Source organism: Oxyura jamaicensis, chromosome 17 (genome assembly GCF_011077185.1).
Source record: "Oxyura jamaicensis isolate SHBP4307 breed ruddy duck chromosome 17, BPBGC_Ojam_1.0, whole genome shotgun sequence".
In the NCBI taxonomy this organism is placed as follows: Eukaryota; Metazoa; Chordata; class Aves; order Anseriformes; family Anatidae; genus Oxyura; species Oxyura jamaicensis.
Genome location: NC_048909.1, coordinates 3,679,302 through 3,701,850, shown reverse-complemented (window position 1 = coordinate 3,701,850; position 22,549 = coordinate 3,679,302). Strand labels below are relative to the sequence as shown.

Sequence of the window (22,549 nt, the reverse complement as noted above, 5' to 3'; positions counted from 1 at the left end):
TGTACAAATTCCTTGGTGCCTTATTTAAGATATCCCTTTTCTTCCTTGTGACATGCTCCTTTATTTTTTTTTACTTTTTTTTTTTGTTTTCATTTTTCTGCACACCTAACACACTTTTGTATTCCACCCTTAGGCAGCAGCTTCGTTGTGAGTGAAGGCAGCTACCTGGACATCTCCGACTGGCTAAACCCAGCCAAGCTGTCCCTTTACTACCAGATCAATGCCACGTCACCCTGGGTGAGAGACCTCTGTGGGCAGAGGACCACCGATGCCTGCGAGCAGCTGTGCGACCAAGAGACAGGTAAGGGAGGCCTGGGAAGAGCGAAGACCCTTCAGAGGCTGGAGAGGCGAGGGAGGAGGTTGGTGTCCAGGTCTGCCAATGCCTGCTTGGCTCAGCCCCATGCTAGCCTGGTGTGAGGCACCGGGTACGGAGGGGTACCAACAGGGTCACGCAGCGGTGACCACCATCAGCAAGGCGTCAAGAAGGTGGGTGCCAGGATGGGGATTAGAAATAGCGGGTCTATCAGTTGGTGTGGTGACAGGAGGCACGTGGAGTTTGGCTGCATACGAGTTGTGCTGTTTTGCTGTCCATTTTGAAAAACTACCCGTGATCTTGCCCCATCAGCACCCCTTGTCTTCCTTTGACTGTTTAATGGCAGAGCACAGCATTTCCCATCTCTGCTCCTGCCTAATATGACCTAGGTCTGATCTGTCCACTTCTGTTCTGGAGCTGCAGACACTGCTGCTATCTTTCCCAACCCACAGATGAGTTTTTCTCTGAGCACACCCTGCCTGCATGCAGATTTGCCTCTGCTGTGCTGGTAAAGTGGCGCCATTCCTTCTGGCTCCCACGCTCCCGGGTGACACACAGGGATCTGCAGCCTCCCGGGAACACAGAAACAGCAAGAGTGCAACCAGGGAATGAAGGGGGTCCGTGGGGTGGGAAACGCATGAGTGGGTGACCCCGTGTTGGCTGCTGTGTTTTCAGTGGGCTTGAAGAGGGACAGCTCACGGAGGAGAAGGCTTCTTCTGAGCATCCCGCTGCCGTAGGCTGTGCCGCTAATGCATGGCAGCTGGGGAGGAAGAAACCCTCCCAGGCCATGAGCTGGGAGCTACGAGTGTGCTGGGGGCTGGAAGGAGGGGGCTGTTTTCATCTCTCCCTTCTCAGCTGAGATGCAAATACTAAGCTAGGTCTCATAAATCCATTTTCCTGGTCAAGGCAATGTTCTCTTTTCATACTCCTGGTCCTCAAGTCTTGTCTGCAGAAGGCACTGACAGGCGTAGCCACAGCACAGAAATTATTCTGGCCAATTCCCCATGCTGACAAGCCCTGGGTGTCACCTGCAGCCCCAAAGTGGGCTGGGAGGTGGCAGCAGCCCCCTGGCATGTGGAGGTGATGCAGGAGGAAGATCTTCACACCTGCATGGCTCAGCACAGAAGGACATCAGCAAAACGCAGGCAGCTCTGAGGACAAGGGAAGATCAGCTCAGCTCTCCCCAGGTTCAGGGGAGGAGGAAGGAAAAACTGTTGCTGCCAGCAGAAACCACGAGGAGACCCTATGGAGGTAGCTCTGCTCGCTGGCACCGAGAAGGGCTGATATGGCCCCTGCGTGGTCTCGTGTTCTCCCACAGCAGCTGCTGCTGCTCCCTGTGCATCCCCAGTGCAGCAGAGCAGCTTCTTCCTCTCACTGGATGCCCCACGCTTGAGCAGGACGTGTCAGATCTCGTTTGCAGGGAAGGGAGTGATGCTCGTTAGCCTGGGAGGTGCTCAGCTCCGGCGCCGTGCTGGGTCCTAACCTCATCTGCTGCTTTACAGCTCCCATCCCTGCTTCCCATCTGGCCAAAACCTGGGTGGCGATGACTCTGCCGGATGCTGACTGAAGTCTGGCTCATCCTGGATGTTGGATGGGAAATGGGTTTAAAGGGTCTGTGACCTGTTCAGAGGTGACAGCCAGAGCAGGAGGAGCAAGGCAGAAGATCTCTGTGGTCCTGGCACGTTGGGGCTCTAAGCCAGCCCCGTGATGGAGGGAGGGCAGAGAAGCCATGATCTGAACTGTCAGCTTCCTCACCCAAAATGTACACCAGCTTCTTCCCCCTCTCTCCATCCTGACGATTTGCACGTGGATAAACCAAAACCTTTCTCCTGTCTGTGCCAGTTGGATCCCCAGGGGCAGGGCAGGGCTTGCTGGTGAGGCTGCAGGTTTTCAGAGCAGTTTTCCAAATTTTACGAAGAGCTGAGCGACCATCCCCTGACAATGAGGCCTCTGGAAGTACCTGCTGGACACCCCACCCCAGGAGACAGCCCCAGGCATGGCTCACATTCATTGCTGTTGACCAGCCTTCAGCTGGTGAGAAGCTCCCATGCCAGGCTGGGAGCAAACTGTCGTTCGGTGATGCACAGCGTGCATTTTGAGATTTATTTTTATTAATGTCATTCTATTTTTAAGGGTGATTTATTTTTATCACCACGAGAGAGAGAGCCCTGTGGTTTTACTAGGGGATATAAATCCCATCTAGATCTCAACCTTTCCAGGTCAGGGATTTTATCATCTCTGGGAGCATCCCAAGTAGTGGGTGCAAGGGGTGTCCCTGCCCTCCCTCCTCTCTGGGTGTCCAGGAGAAGGCTGGACCAAGGTTTGTCCTGCCTGGGGGATGACTGCCCTGAAGGTTTCCCTTGTGAAGAGCAGCAGGGCCAGCCTTGAAATGCTCTCACACATTTATAGCTGATTTCTCCTGCAGTGTGGATCCAGCCTTGGCCCAGAGCTTCTTTGCTCCAGGGTTCAGGCAGAGGTGTTCTCAGCAGCAGTGCTGTGGGCTCCTGGCACACGTTTGGACAGAGGCCACCAGGTCACACAAGCTCTGTCTGCTGAGACTCAACCTCTCACCCTTCCAAGGACTGAAAACCTCTTTTGGGTTGGAGTTTTTGTTTAACGTCTGTCTGTACGATGTGCTGATTCGTGACTGAAGCCACTGAGTGCTACTTCAGTACAAATAATAATCCACACTGGAAACGGTGGCTCTGAAACGCTAGGAAATGCCAAAACACATTTTGCTTGCCTGACCTTAATGTGCCTTCCCTTGTGTCTTCGCAGTGTGACTCATTCTTTAATTAAATGATTGCTGCCCCTGACAAATTTCAAGCCCGTATTGCAAAGTACCAACTCATCAGAGCTTTTCGGAGAGAGCACCAACATCTGCACATGAGCAAAATGCCATCTTTCACTTCAGGTGAGCTGGGTGCCTCTTCCAGATGCTGGCACATCCTCACACAGTGCAAACCACGTGGCCCAGAGCTGCTCCTCAGCTGGAGAGCTTCAGCCACAATGCCCCATCTTCTTGGCAGGCGCTGCTTGAAGCGAGGACAAGGAAGGTTTGTTGCCTGCTGGGGCTTGCAGGCACCTCTCCTCCCTCTCAGTTTTTTCAGTGGACATGGCATTTGTGCCACACTCTGGGATGTCTTCTTGTACAATCACGGAGCCCTGCTTTTTCACTTGCCTTTTCACCAGTGCTGGTAGCATTTACGAGGGCATCCATTTTTGGTGGCATATGCAAATCCCGATTTGTGAGCACAATTACCTGCTTTGTATGCACAAAACTGATTCACTTGCACATTCTGTGGGCATCACTTAAGAGGCCTGCTGGAGAATTGGTCCCTGAGGGCCAAACGCTGGGAAAAACAGCCTGTGATTCTGTGCTGTCAGGCTTGCTAGAGCAGTGGCATAAATGAGATGGATCGCTACCTTGATTAGCAGGTGCAAGTGCGTTGATTTTTTTTTCCCATCCATAAATCAGGCACTTACCCGTCAAAGCTCTCTTCTGTGCATCCACAATTAATTGCACGCACAAAACAATAGGCACATGCTTGTAAGAACCCAATTAGATGTGGTAGTGAAAGGTCTTTTCTAGAAATTGGCAGGAAGAAAAAAAGGTTTCCATCATCTTCCAAATGGGCTAGTTTGTCACCTGAGCTGCAGACGGTTTTGCTGTCCTGGTAGGACAAGGCTCTTGCAGGCAGGAAACAGATGAAAGTCGTTGTTAAACATGCCCATTTTTTAAAGGCTCCTGTAAAGGGGATTTGGAGGTTGCAGAGCTGAACATGTAAATCAGTAGATGACCAACCTCAGTGAGGGTGTATTTGTGTTTACGGAAACAGTCATTTTCACTGATAGTTCAGTGTAATATCATGTGGCTTTTGTGCACATCAAGTAATATTTGTTTGTTCTTGTACACTTCTGCTATTTTCACTGTTGGAAGATCCCAGTGTCTTTATTGACTTAGACTTTTATAAGATGAGGTTCCGTCTCTCTAAGGTATGTAGTTTAATAACTTGGTCAAAAACCATGTAATATACGATTTCTTTCCAAGCGGCGGCACAGCTTGCCTTCTGCACCAAGCAGGGCAGGAGGCAGTTAACTCCCAAGCTAATTTAGCTTCAGGCTGAAGTGTTAGACATAAACAGCAATCAAAATGCATGCCTGCGAGGGGGCTGAGTTAAGGTTATCTGTGCTGTCTTTACACTCTCATTTTCTGCCATTAGAGTGTTTAATCCTGCAGCTACTAATGTTCTTGTAATGGCATTTCTGTGCTTGTCTAAAGGCCACAGAGGGGAGGGAAGGGAATTGAGTGCTCCTGGGCCCATCTCACCTGCCTGACCCATCCCACCAGCACTGCAGAAGGTCACTTCTCACCCATGGTACTTGTTTTGGGCAGTGGACATCGCAGAATACATGAGCTGGGCACTGCAGAACACCCTTGGGTGCTGCCAGCTCAGGACCTTGCACTGCTGCCTTGCATCAGCCACGCGTGTGTGCCCCCTGGGAGCTTCCTCGGCAGCACAGCTCAGGGGTTTAGCAAATGATGAGAATAATATCTGTGCTGAGCGTAAACCAGACACAGTCCTCACAAGTTAAGCTTGCTCTTAACTGCCTTGATGCATCTGGGCAAAGAGGGAGACTTGCAGTGGGGGAAGAGGAGGGGAATTGTCAAGTTAATTCCAGGTTTTCCTTGCACACCCAAAGCACAGAGCCACCCTGCAGAAGGTTTCGCAAGGCCACGAGGCTGGCCCAGCTGGCAGCCAGGAGAGATGCTGCTCCTGGGCCCACGGCACCTCCTCGTGGGTTATTGCAGCTCCCGGGCTCTGTTTGAAGCAGTGCTGGGAGCCACAGGTGCACCCACAACATCCTACAAGGGGGTTTCGGTAGGTGAGGAGGGAGATGGGCCAAGGCAAGAGCACCCCACATGGTCTGGGGATGTGGCAGGGACCAAGGGGCCAGGCTGTGCCCTGGAGGGAGCCCTGCAGCCTGCACCCAGGGTCTGCAAATAAAGAAGAACAGATCCTGCAGGTGGGAGAGGTGTCCACAGGGCCAGAGCCTGTGCTTCAGGTGGCTGCAGGACAGCAGGGTCTGGTTCAGCCTTGTCAGACTTTCTCTGAGTGCTGGATTAAGAGGTTGCTTCTGTGACGTTCTGCCAGGAGCTCAGAAACCATTCACAAAGGATAAATCAATGCTGAACCTCCTCTGGATGCTCCTGAACCTCTGAAGCCTCCACAGCTTCATTACAGGAGGGAAGCAGCTGGAGCGGCAGGAGGGACGGGCATCGATCAGCTCCTTGTCCCCACCTCTGGAGGGACACGCCTGGGCCAGCAGAGCTGGGTCAAGGCTTTGCTCCCCTGCAGTGGGGAAGGAGAGGGGCACCTCGGGTCCTCCCCATCCGCTGGTGCTCCATCAGAGCAGGCTCATCATCCCGGAGCTGGCTCGGTGCGAGCACGCAGCCCCGTGCCACTGCTGGCAGCAGCTCGCCCAGAAGAGGCCTACAGCCCCCCCCACCTGATCCTGCAGGCCTGCCAGCCTGACCTCGGTTCCAGGGAAAGCTGTGGAGCAAATCATCTCGGGTGAGATCACACAGCACGTGCGTGGCATCCAGGGGGTCGGGCCCAGCCAGCACGGGGTCACAAAAAGCAGGTCGTGCTCATCTCCTTCTATGAGTGTGTGACCAGACCGGAGGAGGAGGGAAGGGCTGGTGATGGAGTCTCCTTAGACTTCAGCAAAGCCTCTGACGCGGTCTCCCGCAGTATTCTCCTGGGGAAGCTGGCTGCCTGTGGCCTGGACAGGTACACTCTTCTCTGGGTAAAGATCTGCCAGGAGGGCCGTGCCCGGCGGGTTGTGGTTAACGCAGTTCAGTCCAGCTGGCGTCCCCTTACAAGTGGTGTCCCCCGGGGATGGGTACTGGGGCCTGTCTTGTTTAACACTTTTACATTTATGTTTAATACTTAATACGTTTAACACTGATGACCTGGGTGAGGGGACTGAGTGCACCCTCATGATGTTTGCAGACCACACCAAGCTGGGGGTAGCACCGATGTGCCTGAGGGTAGGGTGGCCCTTCCGAGGGATCCGGGTAGGCTGGGCTGCCCCGTGTTTGCTCCACCGCTGCCAGCAGCCCCCTAACTCCGTCAGTAAAAATGCCATTGCCTGCAAAGAGCAGCTTCCCTGGGAGCACAGGGACTGCAGGAGCTTCTGCTGCGTGCCGGGCTGGAGGATTAGGGGGATCCCGTAGCATTATCACAGCAGATCGCCTCTCGCCCTAACGAGGCTAACAGGATTACCCGGCACGCTGGCACCGGTGTGCTTGGCTGCGTGGTGTTTGTGCAGCTGCACAAAGAAAAGAGATGGCTGGGGGTTATTTCTGTTTCAGAAGGAAGAAACAGTGAGTTGGGTGAAATGAAAGAAGAGTTCTGCAGCTTCAAGCCTGCGGGTATCGAAAAGAGGGCTGAAGCCCCTGATGCAGCATTCTGGATGTGGCTGAAGGGTTGCTTTATTCCTTAGCACCTGCTCCTGTGCATCTTGCCCATGCTCCTGGAAGCGAGGAGCCCTTATGGGGGTTTGTGGAGGATTCATCTTTGGGCATGAGCAAGCCCTGGTGTGGGCCAGCTCTGAGCCTGAACCAGGGGTGCTGACGGTGCTGACCATGGCTGCAGGCTGCTCTGGCTCTGCCCTTCTCCAGCTCCAGCACTTACACCGTGTGAAGCAGGCACAGGAGCCCTGTGCTTGGAAATGGGACAGAGGAACCTCCCACCTGCGTGCAGCCACCAGGCAGGTGTGTCCTTGGTTTACACGGCTCCTCCAGGCTCTGGATCTTGCTTCCCTTCCCAGCTGGAGGGCAGTGGCAATGCTGTAGTGCCGCGGGGCTGGAGCCCACGGGCGCTCTGCGGCAGCCTGCAGCTCTGGGTGGCACGCAGAGCTCCTCACCCCATCGGCTCCTCAAGCAGCCTCCTCGGAAATGAAAGCACAGCAGGAGGAGGGAGGCTGCACAGAACTATCTGTGAAGCTCTGGATGTGTCCTGCAGCTTGTGACAGAGGTTGCCCCCCGAGCAGAAGCTGACCCAGCGACGTCGTGCTCCCTGTAATTAGCTGTGGCTGTGCGGCCTTTGGGATTTGGTGTGTGGGAGAGGGGAGCAGGAGAAGCAGTGGCACAGAGCAGGGCTGTGGGCTGGCTGTAGCAGGGTGCTGCTGCTCTCTCATGGCCTCGGGTCTCTCATTGCCCTCCCAAATACCTGTGTGTGTCACATGAAGAGCAGACTGAGCCTCTGAGCTCACTCTGAGCCTCTTACTAGATCTGTGCTTTTCCATTTCCTGGTTAATGCGCAGGAGCAGAGGGGTTTCCTCTCTCCCTCTCGCAGTGGTTTGTTAAATGTCAGACTGCAAATACAGCGTGGGACCTCCCGAACTTAACACCAGGACCTGCTCTTGCTGAAACGAAGCAAGCAGTGATCCTTCCTTTTGCCAGAACAGACCAAGACTCGCTGTGGATTATCCAGTCCGATTTGTGGGTTATGAATCTGAAAGAAGACAAATGACCACCAGCAGCCGCGTCTGCACCATTTGCAGGTCGGCGTCTGCAGAAATGGGGTGCTTGTCCCAGCCCTTGGTAGGTCCCGATTCGTTTGTCCTCTCGCAGCAGAGGTGTTTTTTTATGTAGCATGTTGAAATCTACTCTTTAGGAAATGTACTTTCTCAAAGGAGGAACTAGGAATCAGGGGGCCCCCATCCCTGTCACACAGAGCATTTCTCCTCCGTGGGGATTCACTCCGTGCCTTGTGGCAGGAGCTGGCTCAGCATCTTGCCTGGCCGGGCTGAGCAAAGAGGAAATCGCGGAGTATCTGGGGGCTGGAGGAAGAGAGGAGATGCCCAGCAGCGCGAGGAGAGCAAATGCTCACAAAAACGTGGAGCAGCACCACCCGTTCTGCTGCAATTCACAGCCGAGCAGATTGCAATGCTCAGCTGGTGCTGCAATCTTTCCCATTGCATTTCTAAAGCTCTGCCAGAAGGGTGCAGATGTGCCTGGACAAGCTGGGGCCGCATCCTGCACGGTTCTGGGGAGGTGCCGGTGGCCTCAGCCCTGCGTGGCATCCCCTGCTGTGGCCGCAGGGTGCTCCTGCTCACCCAAACCTCCCCTAAACCTCCTGGGAAAGCCTCCAGCGCCAGCTGCAGCTGCTGAAGCTCTAGGACCGGGGTCGATAAAATCGATATTTGTGCGGGGTGATGGAGTTCCTCCTTCCCACACCGAGCATCATTGACAGGAAACAAAGCGGCGGACCCAACAAACACATCGTGCCGCGGGAGAGGGGTGAGCAGCCCTGGAACCTGCAGCCAGCAGTAAGGAAGGAGGTGGTCGGGCTGTTTGATGCCAGCCTCTGTAGGTGTTTTTCCCCGATTTGCTCTAATTTCCATGGCAGGCGCTGGGAGTGAGCCGGTGCCCCAAGACTCCCAGCTCTGCTTTGCAAGCACTTTGAGGTGTCTCTCGTTTGCAGAGCCTGTATTTGTTACGTAACGAGCGCCAGGAATTAATGATCCGCGGCATGGCTGGGGAAACTTGCGTACTAAGCACCCAAGGAAAAAATAACTTTCCCTTTTTTTAACGGACTGAAGGAGCCATTAGGACACGCAGCTCTTGCCGTGAAACCGCCCCAGCCCCAGGCCAGGCAGGCTGAGCCGGAGCAGGAGCTCACGCCACCACCGTCTCCTTCCCGACTCCTTCCCTTTGGAGGAGTAATGCTCCTGCCTCTCCCGTTATGAATCATGAGGTTAGCAGCTTTTGACAGATCATAAATCAGTGCTTCGAAGTCGCTAGGACAAATCCCAGGACATTTAATCTTTAATATTAGACGTGTTTAAAGCGGTGAATATTTCATGAAGGTGCTGTTGCATTTTAGCATGCCATTAGCTCTCTCTCCCCCCCCCCCCTTTCCTTTTCCCTTCCTCCCCCTGTTCAGACAGCTCTCATCAGAAAAAAAACACCTCACGGGCTGCACCCCCGTTTCCTTCCCTCCCAACAAGCTCCTTACTGTAACCCCTGCCAGACACGCCGAGCTCGCCCGGGGACCCGAGGAGCAGGCGGGTACCTGCATCAGCTCCGGGGGCTCCCCTCTCCCTGCGTCCCTCCTCTGAGCGGGGCAGCAGTGGTTGTGTGCTCCCCCCGCTCCCCCTGGCTCTGCACCGGTGCTTAAAGAGCAGCCTGCCGCTGCAACGAGGAAAGGCGTGATGGGGGCAAGTTGTTGACAGGCGCTTGTAAAAAACTTCACGTGCAGATCCAATTCCTCTGTTAATTTCGCTGTTTCTTGCTCCGGGTTACGGCTTTCTACCAAACACAGAATCGATTCGGGCCAGGCACGGTCGGAGCCCTGCTCCTGCTCTCAGCAGGGTGTAACGGGGTGCAGGAGGAAGGATGTGAGACCCCATTAACGTTTGGGCAGGGGCACAGCAAAGGCTGGCTGCGGAGGGTGAGGCCAGCATCACGCTGAGGACCAAGGGCAGCTGCAGGTGTGAGCACTCTGCAGACCAGGACGGGAGCAGCCACATCACGGGGGCACTTCTGCAGGCAGTGCGGGCTGGCCTCGGAGGCCGTCAGGCAGAGTTTGGCTGAATCTGGGGAGCTGTGTGGGAGCACAGGAGCATGGGCTGGGGACAGACATTTTACATCATTACATCTCAACCCCATTCATAGCAGGAGCCCATCATGTAACCCCTTCAGAAAAGCTTTGGGTTTCTTCCAGCTTCCCACATCTCCTCACCAGGAGCTTTCAGAAGGCTCCAAAGAGCTTCAGACCCGCCGTGGGGACCTGGCCTGCCTGTGACGAGCAGAGATGAACAGCAGGGGAGGAGCGGCTGACGCAGTGCTTTCTGACCTGCCCCTTGCACAAAGAAGTCTCACCTTTCCCTGGTCTCTTTTAGGGGAGTGCAGCTGCCACGAAGGCTACGCCCCAGACCCCGTCCATCGGCACCTGTGTGTGCGCAGTGACTGGGGACACAGCGAAGGGTGAGTGGGAGCCGAGCTCCTCTCGGGGGTGTGCTGGGGCCAGCTCTCCTTCCCTCCTGGCCACCACCATCCCCAAAGACCCAGCACCCGACGGGTGCTGCTGGCCTTGCAGGGTGGCGTGACGCAGCTTCTCTCTCCCTCTTGGTGTCCCAGGCCGTGGCCCTACACAACGCTCGAGAGGGGATACGACCTGGTCACAGGAGAGCAGGCGCCGGAGAAGATACTCAGGTGGGTCCGACGACTGCTGGTCTCCTCCAGCTGGGAGGGCAGTGCCTGCCTGGGGGCTTCCCAGCAGCCTGCTGCCTCCTGGTGGTCCCTGGCTCCGTCTGGTCCCGCTGTCCGAGGTGCACTGGTGTCACCTGCCTCCAGTGAACCTAAGAATCAGCCTGTCCTCTGCAGGAGGAGAGGGGTTTTGCTCTTGTCCCCTCTGCTGATACACCTCAACAAAGGCGAGGGCATTGTGCACAAAATTTCCCCCTGGGTTTAAAGCTAGAGCAGGATCATCCTCCTGTTCTCCCTGTCACACCTCCAGCTATTCTCACTCCTGTGCCTGTGTTTGGCTCTCAGGACAAGACCAAGTGGCTAACACACGCCATAACGCCACCGCTGCCCTCATCTCCAAGTGGCCAGGTGTGGTCAAGGCCCACCTCCTACCAACATATGACGTGTTTGTCCTCACTCCAGGTCCACCTATAGCCTGGGACAAGGCCTGTGGCTGCCGGTCAGTAAGAGCTTTGTGGTGCCCCCCGTGGAGCTTTCCATCAATCCTCTCGCCAGCTGCAAGACAGATGTTCTGGTGACAGAAGATCCAGCAGATGTCAGGTAGGAAGCAGATTTCTCGTTTTGCTCATGCTCGAGTGACTAGGCTGCTCTTCAAATTGTTCCTGAGGATGCAGTAATTTCTGTGATGATAAGTTTGATTAATTTTCTTCCAATAAGAAATGCGACGTGATAACTCTGCGGGTTTTTTTTGGTCCTGATGGGTCTAGGCCAGGTGTGTGCGTATAACTCTAATGCAGGCAGGTAAATTGGTATGAACCTGTGGCAAGGCAATTTTCAAGTGGCTTAAATCTGATGTTTGATTGCACAGCTGTAATCGGTGCACTCGCCGGTATGCAAGTGCCATCCTCGTTCAGAATCTCGTACGTGTGTCACATCAGCCCAACCCTGTAGGCTGCTCTGGGGCTCACGAGGGGCCAAGGTCAGGCCAGGTGAAAGGCCACGCTGCTTGTCCAATGAGTATGCAATTAGGGGATGTTTTTTCCTTCCCGGAGCTCAGCAAATACCTGAATATTTCTCTGACTTGTAATTTTGGCTAGCTTGTGCTTCAGCCAGACCTCCTCTGATGTCTAATTCAGCAGTGCGACCTCGGGGGGTGTTGCAGGAGAATTGCCCCAGTGGCTGCTGGCTGGGAGAGGGGGCTGAGGGTGGGTGAAGTGGGGGGCTTGGAAATCCAGGCAAAGTGGTTGTCCACTCCTGCCTGTTTTGCAAGGGTTTAACTGTTGGATTCCTAAGGCATGTGGCATGTGTTGCCTCTCCCCCATTAAATCAAGACTGAGCGTGTGATCGCTGGGTGCCAGGGAGGCTGCGGGAGCCCTCCCTACCTTCCTGCTCGCTGCCTTCTCCTGTTCACCGAAGACACAATTTCCTGACACGCAAATTTTTGTCTGTGGTGCGAACCATCTTCATGGGCGCCAGCAGGAGCCTTATTTCCCCAGCCTATTTTGCCTTCCGTTTCCCAAGAGCAATGGGACAGTGGGTTTCCTTGTTTCTGCTCCGTCGTGGGTCTTGGCAGGGCTGCAGCTGGAGCAAATACCTCCAAAACCTGCGGCACAGCCAGGACTGGCATCCAAAAGCTCCTCACTTCCAAGAGTGTTTTTGTTGATGATTGGTGCTTGTTCCCTCTTCTGTAAGAGGAGCCTTATGGTACGGATCTGTCACAATTTGGCTCTGCTGGGAAGGGTGGTTTTTGTCTGTAGAAGACGACTGATTTTGGTTGGGGAGAAAGGTCACCTTGTCGTATGCCAACATTTTCTGAGCCAAACCACCTCTGCCTCTTTCCTCCTAACATCCTCGTTAGAAAGCAGAAGTAGAGCTTGGGAAGCTCGCTTTCTGCCCCGGTGCCGTGATTGACTCTGGGCACTGATCCTCGAGGTGGAGTCTCAGGATGGAGGAATGCCAGGGCAGGGAGTGTCTGGCGTGGAGGCTGTTGCCTGCTCTCCTCCTAAATGAAAGCCGAATTGAGGATTCCAGGTATAAATATTGGAGTGACCCAAGTGGAATAAGGGAGGCAAGTTCACAGCGCTCGTATCGTACATGCAGGAGATGCTAAATTATTAAAACTTTAATAAACGTAATAATAAATATTTGATGCTGAATTATGGAAGGTTTCACAGATACAGTGAAAACCAAAAACTGATCTATTATTTCTGCATTAGAACCTAAACACTTCTCAAACTGGGATCAGGCTGCTGGCTCGGGGTCCTGAGCACCCTGTGGTGGATGGAGATGGAGCTGATGCCTCCTGAGCCAAGTGCTGGGGGCTGGCAGAGGAGCTGGTGCCGAAAAGTTGTACTCAGAGCCGAGGCAATCCACAGGCAGGGTGTTGGATGCTCACAAGCATCGCCTTGTCCTGTCTTTGTGCTGAGGTTTTTGGGAGCTTTGGACTGAGAGGTACCTTGGCAGCAAGTCGAGGGAGAAGCAATGCAGCAGTTTTGGAGGTCCTGATGTCCCAGTGATGACCGGTAATGTCGGACCTGATTTTGGAGGTGAACGCATGCTATCCACTGAACCTGTGTCCAAAAGCCATCCCTGTGCCCTCAGAGGGCCCTGCTCACCAGGAACACGGTGGCACTGCTGTCCCTGTGGGCCGGCAGCTCCTGCTTGCGGTGCTTTAGCTCTGATCCAGCCACGTCCCCGTGCCCAGGGTCAGATCAGCACCGTCTCACAGCGGCTGGAACACGCTGCGTCTCAGCGCCTGGAGTGTCCTGTTTGCTGTCCCGTAATGTCGTGCTGGTAATTCAGTCCTGTGTTTCTCCTGTGCCTTTAATAACAACCGTGCTGAATTCCTCCAGACCTTTCATTAGTCTGGCACCTTTTGGCTCTGGGGTCACTTGTCTTGAAGAGTTTAATGGAGGGAAATTGCAGAAAGCCTGGTTTGGAGAAAACAAATGATGAAGTCTTTACAACTTGGAGGGTTAAAGGTTCAAACGTAGCCTTGTGGTTTTATGAAGATGCTCGAGACTGCAGAAAGGCCAGGTGGGGCTCTGCCACTCAGCAGCTGTCTGGAGCAATGCTGACTCCCTGCTGCCGCTCATGGGATGTTGCTCTCCACGTGCTTCGCGGCCAGAGCTTTCTCCAGCCTCCTCCCACAGCTGCAGCCAGCCCTGCAGGTAGGATCCAGAGGTCGGCGTGCAAACATCCCCTTGGGAATGCTGCCTGTGCTCTGCACGCCCCCAGAGGGGAGTGGGGACCAGACTCATCCTGCAGAACTTGGCGGTGGGTGTTTTAGGGCCATGCATCCTCAACTGAGCAAAAGGTTTCCCTTAGAGCTGGTGAAACTTCCGTGTATAATTTAGCAGTAACTGTTTTAAGCGTCCCCTCTTCAACTCCAGAACATGATCCTCTGCACAGTGATCACATCAGTCATACGTCTTGGCTCATGGGAGCCGAGCTAACCATGACAGCTCGTTACTGGTGGCCCCACGCTATCGGTGACACTTTTGTGCACATGAGGGTGGCCAGCACTGGAGGCTCTCCCTGTGCTTGCCTTTGGCTTGTCCTGGAAGCCAGGTCCTGAGCTGGGCTGGATGCTCCAGCTGCCAGGTCAAGAAGTATCTCCCCTTGTCCCGCTTGTTTTAAAGCCCCCCCCTTTGTTTCCCTCCCTCTCCCCATCGCTCCCATCCCATATTTCTCCAGTGACTCGATGAACACAGCAGTCTGTACCGATTTTAACAGATTACTCTCAGGTGTTTAATCCTTCTGCTGACCTTCCCTGGACACACCACGTTCACTTTATGGTCCTTAGGGACACATGACTTGTCCTGTGGGACGGGGCATCACTGTTCCTGTTCAGAGCAGGCTGCTCACCCCGTCGGCAGCAGGCAGGACCCGCAGCCCTGCTCCCACTGCTGCAAGCACCCAGCACCCCTGCACTGGGTGACAGGGGCATCTTTGGTGGTGGCACTGCCACTGGGGACATCCCCTGGGGGCAGAGCATGGCGCTGGGACGTGCTGAGGGCCCTGCTGTCACTCTGGGGATAGGTGCTGGCAGACACCCCCTGCCCAGCACCCTGCAGCCCCGCTGTGACCCCACCTCAGCGGAAAAGTTTGTAATTTCTCGCGAGTGGCTATAAGTCAGGGGAGCGAGCCTCAGCTGCCTGACATGACATATGGCTCCATCGTTATGGCAACCACAGAAACAAATAAAAGCCTTGCCTTCGCTTCACAAGCCTTTGAGATGTCCTGATGGAGAGACAAGTGTTCAGTGGCAGAATGAATTCTCTTGAACTCTCTGTCAATTCATCTTCGTTTTGCTCCCAAGTGAGCCCCTTTGCTCTCGGAATTCTTTGCCAAAGTACAATCAGCAAGATTTTTTATTATTGTTGTTATTATTATTTCATTTTCAGTTCTCTCAGTGCTTCACGCGCCGCACGCCAGCCAGCTTTTCTCCCCTGCTCTGAGCTCATGCACCCCGTGGAGCAGGGCCCAGCCCGTGCTGAGGCCCGGAGCTTTTGCTCCCCCTGTGCGTGGCCTTTCCTGGCTCAGCCCCACCGTGCCCCTGCGACACAACCGCTGCCCCCGCCTTGCAGGGGCCCTGCCAGCAGCACCGTGTGGCACTGCTTGTGCAGCGGTTCAGGCGCTTTGCAAATTGGTGCCAAGCACGGCGGTGCAAGGCTCCGTGCCTCGCCGGGGGTGATGAAAAGCAAAGAGGAGAAGAAAAGAAGAATCTGGGCCAGGAGAGGGGAAGCAGCTTTGCCACAGCATCAGCAGGTCTCATCTGCTCTGCACCTGGGCTTCATGCCTCACCGCAGGAGCACAGGCAAAGGGGTGCTGCTGCAGGTGAGCACAGCTGAGCCTCGGGAGGTTTTTACTGGGCACTCTGCTCCAGCACAAGGTGGGTTTCTTGCTCACCTCGGGCACCACCGATTCTGCGCAAAAGGGTTTCTCTTGGGCCCACTCCTGCTGCATTTTTTTGCTCTGTCTCCACGGTGCCTCCGTCTGCAGCACAGCCCTGGGGTGCGTGCTGGGGTGCGTCCATGCAAGGGAAGCCCTTTGTGGGGCTGTCTCTGAGCAAGAGCAGCGACCCAGCCTTGCTGCCTTCCAGGCTTTTGTCCTGTTGATAACAGCGGCCGTGGGCACCAACGCTGCCGCTGACAGCAGGTGCCTGTGATGAATGGGCAGCTTAACGTGTCGGAGCAAATTGATCATTGCATCACCAAGCACAACTTATTCATTTCTGGAGGGAGGACAATCCATTACAGTGCACATCACAGAGACACCGGCATCCCCGGAGATAACGTCCCTGCAGCTCTGGGCTGGGCTTCTTATCACCCCAGCACGCCGTCATCTCACAAAAACCAGAGGAGGAACAACTTCTGGTGAGTAGCACGGGGATAAAGGCAGCCCCTGGCCTCGTCCTGCATGGGGAAGGAGGGATGTGGTGCAGAGAGGCAGCTGCCAGCCTCTGCCATGCGTGTGTTAACTTTGCATCAGGCTGCTTGTGGGATTTTTGCTGGTCCTGGCCTCCTGGCTTGATTTATGAGAGCAGATTGGAGGAGTCAGCTATGTCTCATTTGGCTAAGGGATGACTAAACGGGGACGTAACCTTGTGGCAGCCGCCGAAGGCTGGGAGCAGCAGAAGGAGAGAGGAGTCAAAGGAGTGGTGTGATAGGAAAATGAGGGGCAGGCAGGAAAGGGGAAAAAATAAAAAATAAACCAAACTTGATCTGGAATCACCAAGGCAGTGCCTGTCTCGGTTAGGTCACAACTGAAACTCGTGTTCACCCGCACCTCTGTTGCACTGAGAGGGTGCAGAGACATCTCAGCCTCCGTCTTTGTGGGCTTTTTAATAATCCCTGGTACAGTGCTGCTGAATTTCCCTCTCTGTGCTCCAGTTCTGCGCGTGATCCTGCTAAATTCTTGAGCTCTTCATGCTGGGCTATAAAACTGCACAGAAAATGATCAAACCACCTAGGGGCAGCGATGTAAATTTGGCCTAGCTGGTAGGCAAATCCATCGCAGGGAGCAAGCACCGGGAGCAGCCGCGAGTTGTGCAGCTGAGTGATTGCTGTTCCTCTCATCAGCGGTGCCACGGAGCCCAGGAGGGAAAAGCAAACAAATGCACCAACAGATTTTGTTTATGTATTTATTGAGACAATTAAAAAATCCCCAACACCCGCCAAATACGCGCATGCTGTCTCACACCCAGAATGGTTCCCTTTAATGTAGCTGGGATCTCCCAGCGCAGAGCACGATTTGGCACCGAGCTCTGCAGCTTCTCTTTATGCCAGATCTTCTCTTGCTGCCGTGTGTGTCCGTCTGTCCATCCACCAAACCACCTGCTGCCAGCCGCGCTCAGCTCTCGGAGCAGGATCCTGCCGGCACCCAGACAAGGAACGAGCAGGAGGGGTTTGGAGGGGCAGGCAGGGGCTGAGGCATGCACATAAGGAGATGCCAGGAAGCAAGACGAGGCATTCAGGTTTATTTCAGTGGAAGGAGCTCTCCCGTCCCTGTTTGATGGTGTTATCTGTTTTTATGTCCCTGCCTTTGCTTCCTGTTAAACACTGGCTGCAGTGCACTTTTCAGCCACCTGTTCAAAGGCACCGTGGCCCCATGGCCTGTTTGTTCAGCCTGCCTGCACTGTTCTCCCCTAATTATGTCTTTCTCCCCATCTGGGTTTATTACCCGTGACTTTGTGACCGTCCGCTGCCTGGGCAGGGCTCTGGGCAGCCCGGCAGGAGAGGGACCAGGCTGTCGCCTCCTGGCCACGCCACATCCAGCATGGGCTGGGACCCCCTGCCCTCTTCCTCCTGCTCCTCTGCTCCTCCACACCATGTGTCAAGCCTCTCCATTTCATTCGCAACGAGATGAATGAGCAGCACAGCCTGCCTGGGTTATCACAAGGAGGGGCTCGTGTCAGCCCGGGGCAGCCTGGGGAGGTGTCAGAAATCGGCTGGGGACCGGGTGCGCCTGGGCTGCTGAGCAGGTGTGAAAGCAAAAAAGAGGGCTTGTTTTTTTGGGGCAGTTGCACGTGATGTAAAAACCGCAGCAGTGTTTGGGGATGGGGAGATGCAAGGGATTTGCTCGCCAGAATGGGCAAAGCTCACTGCAGGTCCAGCTGGCGGAGAGCAGGGCACGGGGCACAGCCGCTGCTGGCAGGGACGTGAGGCTTTTGGAGAGTGCCGGGTCATGGGGATGGGCACCACAGCAGCCCAGCAGGAGTGGGGCAGGGCTGCTTTGGAGTGCAGGTACTTGAGCCTCAGCAAATGCAAAGGATTTGGAGTCAGCCTTGACTCCTGTTTCCAGCCCAGCCGACCCACGTTGCCTTCCCCCATCACAAGCCATGAGCGTGCAGCGCTGCGTTGGTGGGGAAGGGAGAGGGGCAGCTGAGAAACGAGGGTGGTAGCAGCAGCAGGACAGCCAGGACTCCCCATGTGTCCGGGGAAGGATGCTCTGAGCCAGTGCCCTCTCCCTGGTGTGAGCAGACTCATCTTTAAGTACACTGAAGCAGGGGTGACGGTGTCCCTGCTCCCACGTGGCCGCACGCCTCTCCCCAGGCTTAGCTGTGTGACTGGGAGCTACAGTCCTGTGTGGGGTCGTGACATTGGGAAAACATCAATAACTTCTCTTTAGCTATTTTTAAATGCAATTTAGTGGAGAGAGCCGGCACCATCATCCAGCCGGTTCTGATGAGATTTCAAATGCCGTAAACTTGCCCAGTGTGGTCCGTTTCCGCTCCTCCTCTCTGGTTTTTATCTCCCGTGACTGCTGTTGGATCACTTCATTCAGAGGACAAAACTAATAAAATTCATCAGAGCTGAAATGTTCCTGGGAGCGTGCCAGGGACCCGCGATGGGCTTCGGAGCTGCTGTAAGGATGAGAAACAGCCTCAGCGGGGACAACGGGAGCAGAGGTGGACACGAGCTGTGGAGGTTCGTCCTTCTCCTCTAAGGGCATTTCCAGAAAGCCAACATTCCCTGCAGGTTTGGAAGGGACTCCTGGAGAAAATTGACCCCTAGGTTTATTTTACGGGGTTTTGTTTGTTGTTTTGTGGAAGGAACGGGGGAGGCTGATGTGGCTGTGGAGGAATATCAGGGGAATATCTGCTCACCAGCAGAAGCGGGTGGGAAAACCCTGGTCTGGCTTCAACCCCGGGGCAGCCGCAGCTGCACCAGTGAACCGGTGCGGCCCCGCTCTCCGAAGACAAATGAAGTTAATTAGCACTGGCTCCACTCCTGAGCAGCCAGAGCCAGGTTTCCATCGACCCTGCTGGGCTGGGGGCAGTGTCCCACAGCCACAGCTGCTGCCCCAGGGGCTTTGCTGTGCTCCGGGACATCACCCGGGTGCTTTTATCACCCCCTCAGCTCTCAGGGTACCCACAGGGGGAGCCGGCGCAGCTCCTTCCAGGTGCTTCCAGGACCAAAAAGCTCAGCACCAGTTTTGCAGACCTTGTCAGTGCAGCGTCCAGCGTTGCCCATCGGCTCAGGAAACCCTTGACCTTCCCGTGCTTTGCTGCAGCTGCCTGGTGGCACCGCAGCCGTGCTGCGCCGCAGCTGCAGATCCTCTGCTCTTCGCCTCTGCTGTGTCCAGGTTTCGCATCATTGCCCTTTTTCATCTCTTTATTTGCTGTGCACTTGACCTCTCCTTTTCTGATGTAGATGTTGATAAGTGGCTGGCAGCTTCTCTGGTCTCCCTGAGTCTGGCTGCTGGCTATGGAGTGAAAAGGAAAAGCTCTCTAAACATTTTCTTGCTGCTACGCGTGTAAAGCCCGGGGGTCTGGTGGGCGGCGGTGGTTTCCCCGGTGCCACGGTGGAGTGCATTAAGTAGAATATTGTTTCGAGAAGCTAAATCAAAGAGTGCTGCAAAGCTGGCGAGGATTGGAAGGAAGGCTGGGGAGGGAGCAGGAGGGGAAAAAAAAGTCTAGAGAATGAGGTGAAGCTTTGCAAAAAAATAATCCCATCTTGGGAATTGCCCTGCTTTCGTTGCCTGGAGAATTCCTGTGCACTAATCAATGTGGCTGCAGACATTTCCTCCGGTGCTTTTGATTTAAAGAGGTGCTGCTGGCTGAACCAAGGGCCTTTTGTCACGGCACAGAGGGTGCAGCCAGGGCCCCCCGAGCTGAGCTGGCCGCAGTGGCAGCGGGGACGGAGGGGTGCGGGTGGACCGGGCGGTCCTGGCACAGCACCCCACGCGTTTCCCCTCCGTCCCAGGCTTCAAGCAGAGGTTCTGAGCAGGCTTTGCAGGGCAGGGCTGCGGAGCTGGCAGCGGCATGGGGACTGCGGGCGGTTCTGGGATCGGGTGCGGCTGGGGGACACGGCGGGTCCTGGTGTCTCACGTGGGGATTTGTCCCAGGCGTCACGCAGCCGGGGCACCCGGGGCCTGCCGTGGCACCGCTGCTCTCCGTGTCCTTGGTGCGTGTCAGAGCGAGCTCAGCGCCGGTGTCCTTCTGCCCTACGTATGTGCTTCAGGATGGGCTGGACTGTGCTGTGGTGGTGCCCTTACAGAAGCCTGGGGGACCCAAAAAAAACAGCTTAAATGGCCCACCGAAGTGACTCTAGGCGCGGGGGTTACACCCTGCGGGGCCAGATTCCTGCTCCTTATGCAGCTCTGTGAGCGCTCATTTCCCTCACTGCTACAGAACCGAGGCTGGCTCGACCTGCGTGTAGTAGCATCAGTGTAACAGAGAGCCCTGCATTTCCCTGAGACTGCCCCTTTGGCCGTGTTTGCAGACAGAGCTCACCCCCCCAGCTCAGGGCTGTGCCGTGGGATGTCCCTGTCACTGCCTGCACAAGTCCTTGCTAATCCCGCCTGTGCCAGCCGGTCACCCGTGGACGGAGGCTGTCTCCCCGTGGCAGCTCTCTGGGAGTCGTGCGGAACCAGGAGCACACAATTAAACACCAGCTAATACTTCCCCGCTACTGTGGAGGGCTTAAAATGACATAAATGAAGAAGCTGAGAATTAAGGCAGGATACTGTGTAAATATGCTCTGAGCTTTTGCAACAAGAAGTCTCTTTATTCAGTTCAGTCCACATTTTCTCTCTTTCTTTATTTTAATCAGTGTGTACTAAGCACAGATGGGCCAGAGCTGAGGATGCTGGCTCTGAGCTGGAGTTGCTGTGGGTTTGGAGGCAGCTTTGGGCTGTAGCTGAGTGGTTTATGAAGGGTTAATTACAACCCGGTGGGTGGTTTAATAACGGGATCCCTGACCCACGGAGTCCAGGAGGCGAACACATTGCCCACAACCCTCCGGAGCAGGCAGGGTCTGTGCGTGACGGGCCCTGGCATCTGTTCGGGCTCGTCTACCTGAGCAAGCGCTGCGGGGCAGCTCTTCTGTGCCAGCTCCCCGGAGGGATGCCCTGAAAACCCCGCAGAAAGCGATGAAGTTAACCTGTGCCAAGGCTCCTGACCCCAGCCCCCATTTATCCCACGTGTGCCCGTGCCGGTAACTCAGAGCCTGCCTGGGGGAAGCATCGCCCACGGCCCGGCAGCACCGAGTTCCCTGGGCGGCAGCGCCCGGCGGCGAGGTCCCTGCGCAGGCAGGAGGAAAGGGTTGGCAGTGGTACCCTGCGGCACCCCCCCTCTGGCTGCATCGTAATGCTGGGGGGAAAATCCTGGTGGGGTTCTGCTCCCTGCCTGCCCCCAGGCAGCGTTCGTGGTGGTGTTTTACCCAGGAGCTGCTCGTTGGCTTCCTTTGGTCCGGGTATCATGGACGAGGGACTCTGTGGCTTTCCCAGCAGTGGCAGTGAGCGCTCTTAGACCTGCTCCACGTGGTTGGAGTGGGCCCCTCAGGCTGGTGCTAATTTATTACAGGCAGGCTGTTCCCGGTTCTCTGTCTCTGTTCTTCCTCGCCCTTTCTGAGTAGGTGGCTCGTGTTCCTGTTCCTGCGGGGACGTGTTGGTACCTCCGGTTATCGTCACGCATCTCCTCGTGGGAAGGGAGATGCGCGAGGCAGGATGTGGTCCTGGGAGCCAAGGAGCCGGAGCTGGGTGTGCTGTGACACCTGGCTGCTTCTCTTACAAGCTTCTGGAGGACTTCAGGCAGGAGCAGGTCGCTGGAGCTGGCAGGATCCCGGGCACACCTGAGCCTGTCCTTCCCCCCGCAGCCTGCCTGGAGGGTGCCGTGCCCAGGGGAAGGAGCCCGACTGGCTTTGTGCGAGTTTGTCTTGGTGCCAGACCACTGGGATGGCGTGGGATTTGGGGGTGAAAGACAGAGTATGTGCCCAAACACAACTACTAGGTGATACCGGTATGGAAGGAGGGGAGGCAGGAGCGGCTGCACTGACCTAAGTGCTTTTCAAGGCCTCTCCTTTGGAGCTCAGGGTGTTCCAGACTCCCCTCTTCCCGGTACACCCAGGGTATGCTGCAGCATAGGCAATTAATTGTAAGTGGAAACCTCCTCATTTACTGAAGCCTCGTTTATGAAAAGAAAAAATACAGCTTTTAGCCTGAGCCTGAAAAACTTAATTGCAGTAAAAACAGTGCCTGGCTCGCTCGTAAAGCAAGAGCGGGCATCAGATGGGCTCAGGGACAGCCGGGGTGGCAGTGGGAGGGACGCCGGGTGCCCGGGGAGCAGCAGCACTAATCCTCCACCCTGCTGCACAGATGGGGGGGGAAAAAAACAGAAATCAGTGCTGTCTCCTCACCCAGCCTTGAGAGAGGCCAGGAAGCACGTGGGATTGAGCACAGATCTGGAGAGCGCCCTGGTTGTGTGCCATGCGGATTCATCAGCAGCGGCTTTGCGGAGATTTACAGGAGTCTGAGGTTTGCTGTCAGACGCCTGCCTCCCTGGCCTTTTGGCAGCCTGCTTGGGAGCACGCCGGGCATGCACGGGGTCTGGGCTCCCTCCGCCTGTCGTCCTAGGTGGCTGATCCTGCTGAGGCTGTTGTCCCCCGCCTGTCCCTCTCTCGATGACATCCCAGCCTCTGGGGCTGTGCAGCTGCGGGCGATGGGGTTTGCAGGGTATCGGGAGCATCCCAGCGGATGCTCCAAAAAAAATCCTCACCGTTCCTGCTGTA

The 22,549-nt window shown here is 55.5% G+C and overlaps 1 protein-coding gene across 4 annotated transcripts in view; it reads left to right on the top strand.

Moving 5' to 3' along the window:
• Nucleotides 1-22,549, top strand: part of ASTN2 (astrotactin 2) — a 329,185-nt gene that overhangs the window by 134,740 nt on the left and 171,896 nt on the right. For all 4 annotated transcript variants that reach the window (XM_035342005.1, XM_035342004.1, XM_035342006.1 and 1 more), the window contains 4 exons: nucleotides 134-301; nucleotides 10,229-10,313; nucleotides 10,467-10,541; nucleotides 10,998-11,135. In XM_035342005.1, coding sequence (XP_035197896.1) covers nucleotides 134-301; nucleotides 10,229-10,313; nucleotides 10,467-10,541; nucleotides 10,998-11,135 — 466 coding nt within the window. The remainder of the gene's footprint in view (nucleotides 1-133; nucleotides 302-10,228; nucleotides 10,314-10,466; nucleotides 10,542-10,997; nucleotides 11,136-22,549) is intronic.